At 35.0% G+C, this 6,000-nt stretch overlaps 1 protein-coding gene across 3 annotated transcripts in view; it reads right to left on the reverse strand.

Moving 5' to 3' along the window:
* Nucleotides 1-6,000, reverse strand: part of STXBP5 (syntaxin binding protein 5 (tomosyn)) — a 189,958-nt gene extending 183,958 nt beyond the window's left edge. For 2 of the 3 annotated variants that reach the window (XM_011964817.1, XM_011964819.1), the window contains exons 1-2: nucleotides 5,603-5,994; nucleotides 4,230-4,327 (exon numbers count right to left, since the gene is read on the reverse strand). In XM_011964817.1, coding sequence (XP_011820207.1) covers nucleotides 4,230-4,327; nucleotides 5,603-5,755 — 251 coding nt within the window. In that variant the 5' untranslated portion in view covers nucleotides 5,756-5,994. Of the gene's footprint in view, nucleotides 1-4,229; nucleotides 4,328-5,602 lie in introns of all 3 variants that reach the window. The other variant, XM_011964818.1, reaches the window with a different exon arrangement.

Below are 6,000 nucleotides of genomic sequence, written 5' to 3' on the forward strand. Positions count from 1 at the left end.
ATTTCTCTGCCACTTCTTTGCCAAGTTTTCACTTCGCTTGTAATTGCCTCATTACTTTACTTGCAAAACCTTATCATCTTTAGTTACTCCCTAAGATTTTATACAAACAAGTCATGCCCTTCTCCAATTCCCATTCTGCCACCCCTGTTTTGGATCCACTTTACTACCTATATGGATTAATAGTTTTCTGTGAGGTTCACTTGGTCCATTCTTTTCATCTATACCACTACACCACTAATCATGCTAAAAAATCACACTTTCTTCCTATCAGCATCTCCTATTACATAACTATAATTCCTAACTGAACATCATGCAGATATCTCAGGTTAATATTCAAGACCCTCAACAGCCTCCTTATTTCTCCTGCTAACTCATTTATTCCAACCAGCCTCTTTTAGTATTCCTCCAAACTAGCATAATTCCCTTTTCCATGCTTTTGCCCATACTGTTTTCCTTGCCTAGAATAATTTTCCCACTCCTTCCTGTCATTCTGAATCCTTATTTACCCATGTATAGAAATGTTCATCAAATGCAACAAATTTACATGTAACCTGACTTTGTGTAATGTCAGTAGAGCCCCAAATAATTCTCTAATTTCGACTGCTTATTTAGTTCCAGTCCTTCGGTTAGAACTGGAAACTTTTTGAAGGACCACATTTTCATTTCTTTTGTATTACTCCTCTAGAAGAATACATAGCTACTTGAAATCATAAAATTTTTCCTTGAAGAAATCATTTAATACTGCACCTTCATTTTTATAGTAAGGAAAAAAAACTAATTCAAGGATATGTAATTATTTAGTGGAAAGAGAGGAACCAGAATTCAGGCCACAATTTATAATCTAATGTTGTCTGACACTCAAGCGCTTGTTAAATCAACTCTAAGGTAAAAAAATCATTTTTTAAGCCTGTCTCCAGCAACATTACTCTGCATTATAAAAGACAATCCATGCCTCGTCAAAATAGATTGTCTATATCACTGTATTTTCCACCAGTCAAGAAGACAATGAATGAGGTTCTTCCATAATAATTTGACAATTCATTTTTAAACCTCAAATTTTTACACAAGTTCAGTAAACCTGAAATTCCATTTTTCTGCTCAGTCCTTGAAATATTCATATATAAAATGACCTCATTGTGTTTAGAAAAAAATTTATTTTAAAAATAATATCAGGGTAACCCATGATTACATTACAGTATGAAGCAATTTGAAATTTTAGTAGTAAATCAGAAGTCTAGATAAAGACAATAGCATTATTAAAAATACCTTCATTCTTCAATCTCATATTCTCTCCAGAAGCCAAGAAGGTTTAGCATTCAGCATATTTATATCATCTGTCATTTGCTATACATTAATGTAGCAAATACATTTAATTTATTTTGCCTCATTATTTATCTTATTAAAGGATTCAGATTTTTCATTAATCCTTGTCTACAAACATTAGCTATCAGTTATACCTTTCTTGTCTGGTTTTTTGGTTTTAACCCAGAGTAAATAAATCAATTTAGTAAAGTCTTCTGACATTTAGGATGACATTCATCAGTTAAACTACATATACATTTGGAATTGTAATAGCCTAATCTTACTTCTAAACACATCGCCTACTTTTCAATCTGCAAGGAAAATACTTTATCTAGAAGTCCATTTTCTGCTCTAAAATGTGATAACTTTTTAGGATAATTGTGTTACAGACTACAAGAGTCTAATATAAGAAGAGAATAAAGGATCAAAAGAAACCAATTACAATAGGAAAATCTACGAAAGCTCCAAGTTAATATATACACACTTGTAGTAAATCTGCACGTTAAGCCAATGTGGAGATTTGGAATTCAGGTGTCTAGTTTCAAAAATAACAAAGAAGAAGATACTAACATATATCTTAAAGCACATATGTGGAAAACGAGATAAAATAAAAAGGGCTTAGTCACTTTCTATAAATCAGAACCATAATAAATAAAGCTCATAGCTCATCTGCTACTTAAACTCAACAGAAGGAAAGACTAGGTGGTATTACTGGCAAGCAAGCCAATTTATCACTCTGGAATGTTCATAGAAATCTCATAAAAAGGCAAAGTAGAAAGTAATTTGGTAAATAGTTTTCCAGACTTCCTTCTTACTAAGGAGGTTCTAAAAACATTTTAGAGTATAATTGCAAACTGTAATTACAGGTTCACTTTTATTCACATATTTAACTATAAAAAGTATACCAAAAGTCATAGACAAGCGATAATTTTGGCCACCTGATCCTTGATTTTAATTGGCAATTAGCACTAGGCCTAACAATTTACACCTTTTGTGCCATATCAATTACTCAAAAGCATTAGGGTAAAAGTGTTGTCTAAGAATCTGGTTTTATAAAATCAGCCCTGCTGGTGGTACTCACTTATAATTACACTAAATTATAAAAGGGCTAGTTTGGCTGTTACAAGGAAAAAAGGTTATTTACCAAAAGAATGTCGAGACCACACTGGGAAAACAGTAAAACCTAAACTCATTTTAAAGAAAAGCAAAATAATGGAAAAATAGCTTATTTAATTCAACTTCACTTTCCTTCTTCTAGTCCAGTTATGCAATTCTTTTGCTGGGAAAAAAAAGAAACTGCTTTCAGTTCCAAAGAATGCATCTAGATCCAACGCTATACTAGTCTTGTCTACTATAGAGTTTTGCTGAACACTCAGGACCCACACTGACAAAATAACTTCATTCCCATCTTCACACAACAACCCTAAACTGGATGGTCTTGATCACTGAGTTCAGGAATAAATATACCTAAACAATTGAAGCCAAAAAATATTCTGGTCATAACCATCTAGATATTTGGGCAAGAGCACTTGAGACATACTGTCTCAGAAATTAACAGATTCAGATCTAGCCTGGTCAGATTTTATCGATTATATAGGTACGACTGCATAGTATTTACTCTATATAGTAGACTTCACTTAGTAACACAATTCAATAGTCCATCCTAAAACTTCTATTAGCATTTTGAAGACAGCACATTAAATCACAAATAAAACTTGAGGCATTATCTTTATATATATATATGTGTATATATATCTATATCACATAGTACTTCTTTGAAATAATGACTTTAAAATGTAAGTAAAATGCCTGGCACATGTTTAACTCAAATGTAGATTCCCTCGCTCCTTCTCAGGAACCAGAAAAATCTAAAATGCAAAGGGGTAAAGCTCCTCCCTTATCCCATATTTCTTTTCTTTCTTTTCTTCCTTTTTTTTTTTTTTTTGGACAATAATAATGTCTATTGAGATCATCTAGTGACTTTGTTTTTCTATTTATCACCAACACATTACTCATTAATATGTAGGAAGTAGATATCCTACAGATGGATGAATCCAAATCTTATTAAGTTTAAAAATAAGAATATATTTCGGTTAAGTATGTTTCAAAGTCACAGTAAAAGAAAACACATTTCAATATAAAAATAGAAAGTGAGCAGTCTGTACTGCTCTCACTAAAAAATTATCTTGAAAAAAATCTTTTGAAGTATTTGAAAAAAATGCTTGATAAAACTAATATAGTTCATACATAACCAGGAAAATTCTTTCTATACTAGTAGTTTAATGTATAGTAACCTAACAGTTTTTACAAATACATAACAAATGTAGACTATGAGAGAAAAAATATATCAAGAGAATAAATTTAACCCTATGCATTTTTCAAGAAAATGCTCTAAAAAATGGTAGAAGTATTAACCATTTATAACTTTATAGAAAATTAATTTGCTGCATTTATCTTCTGCTAATTATTTTTCTACACGGACATGTCAAAAACAACCAAATTCAGATTCAAATCCAATCTCCAATTTATTAGAATAGGTCATAAGTTCAATATCTACCATGCATAATATTTTTTAAATTGTCTTTAAATCTCATCCTTAACATACCCCATTCATCAGACCAATAGTATAAGCAGATATATTTTTCCTCATAAACTTCTATCTCCTTACAAATAAAATAGTTATTATAACAAAACTTTAGACCTCTCTTTGGATATATGTTTAGCTACTATAAACGAAGAGCTGAGAAACATCACAGCAGTATATAAGCTGAATTATAATCAAGGGAAAAGCCAACACATGATTTCTCATAGTATATATCTGATCACACCAACAGGAAAATAAAAATTTTCTTTGGAACTAATCCTCAGAAGGACTGGGGAGAAGTTAAAAAAGTAGAAGTTAAAAAATAAAATTAAAAAAAGGATACAGCCTTAAAGCACCAGTCTGAGTTCCCACTGCCAGGATCTTCTGTACAGGATCAAAGGCCAGGGCTGAGGGTTGATAGGGAAATCCATGGCGAACAGTCTAGGGATGGGCAAGTGACATCACAGCAACCAAGGCAGCAAGCGAAATTTAAAAATAGAAAAGTCAACAGAGGCGTTAGAATTTAGAACCACTACCACTGATGCAAAACACATACACATGCACTTACTGCTTTTAAAAAAAATAAGTGAAACCTACACTCACAAAGTCACTCACATAGAACCTGAAACAAAAACCTAGTCCAGCGATATACTTTAATTTCGCTTTTCCATACTGGTATTCCATAGAAGAAAATATTTTATTAATATTCCATACTATTACATCGACACCAAATGACTAAAGTTTGCAATAGTACAAAATTCTGTAAACCCATTAAATGCAATTCATACTTTATTTTGGCAGTATTCATTTCATCATTATTTTATTTGGATGCTAACGCAAGTACTTCTAAGGAAAAGCTGTCATATAATTACTTTAGCCAAGCATTCAGTAGAGCAATAATCAAACCTCTATCTCAACATTTTACACTTGTAACAGAACGAAGATGAGTACAACATATATTTTTGCAATTTACTATTAAGGCCATAATCATTTTAGGGCATTAGACACACACACACACACACACACACACACATTTTAAGAAACTCTGACATACAAACACATAGCTATTTAAGAGAAAGGCAGGTATTAATACCGAGACAAGTTTGTGTTTCTTATTAAGCAGCTGGTGAATTAATTCGCTGCATCATTCTTTCTGAATTACAGAACGCTATGGCAATCATGGTGCCATTAACAGGCAAAAATCTCAGTACTAACTTTTTAACAAACAATGATAACAAGAACCCTACGATTTCATATCGTAAGCCACTCACCACATTTTAAGGGAAAAGTGATGAGCAAAGGTGTGGTAGAACAGGTTTGGCTTTTTGATAAACAACATTCATTAGACACCGTTTCCAAAGGAAACTTCGAAGTTGGTGAATCATATTAAAACGCTTGAATATAAAAGCTTCCAGGTTATTACTGGCAGTGTCAGAATACAAATTAAGGGTCGGATAACAGTTTGAAGCAACCTTGAACTGACTGCTGCATGTGCAAAGGGAAGAGAGAAAAATCAACGAGAAGGAGTAAAGGTATCAATCTCCAAAATAACCCACCGAAGAAAGGTTTGCCAGGGGAGGAGCGAGCATTTTTATTAGAGTTATTATTATTACTGGCGTTCTCTTCCCTTGCATTCCCATGTAAAGCCCAAGTAGCCCCCTTAAAACAACCCCAATTTTTCAATGACGGCGTCGCGGGGCTGCGCGCTCCGTTCACCTTGCAGAGCTGAAAGTGCTCGGACTGGAGCGTTTCCTGGATCTCCGGCTCCCGGTTCCCAGGCGGATGCTGCTGCTGCTGCTGCTGCTGCGACGCCGAGGACGAGCTGGCGGTCAGGCCGTCCAGCACCTTCCTGATGTTGAATTTCCTCATGGTCTCGGAGGGGCTCCCCCGCAGCCCGGGAGGGGAGGCACGGGGGTCCCCAGACAGGGGAGACTACCCGGGGCCGAGGGCAGTTTCGACCGCGGAAACGAAGGACTGGGAGTGTGAGGGCAAGGAGGCAGCTGGGGGGAAGCAAAAGATAATCCGAACAGGAAATACTGCGACGACAAGAGAGGCGGCCGCAAGAACCCCGGGCGGCGACCCCTCTTCCTCCGAGGCCGCCGCTGCTTGGTGCG

Source organism: Mandrillus leucophaeus, unplaced genomic scaffold (genome assembly GCF_000951045.1).
Source record: "Mandrillus leucophaeus isolate KB7577 unplaced genomic scaffold, Mleu.le_1.0 Scaffold708, whole genome shotgun sequence".
NCBI classification, from domain to species: Eukaryota; Metazoa; Chordata; class Mammalia; order Primates; family Cercopithecidae; genus Mandrillus; species Mandrillus leucophaeus.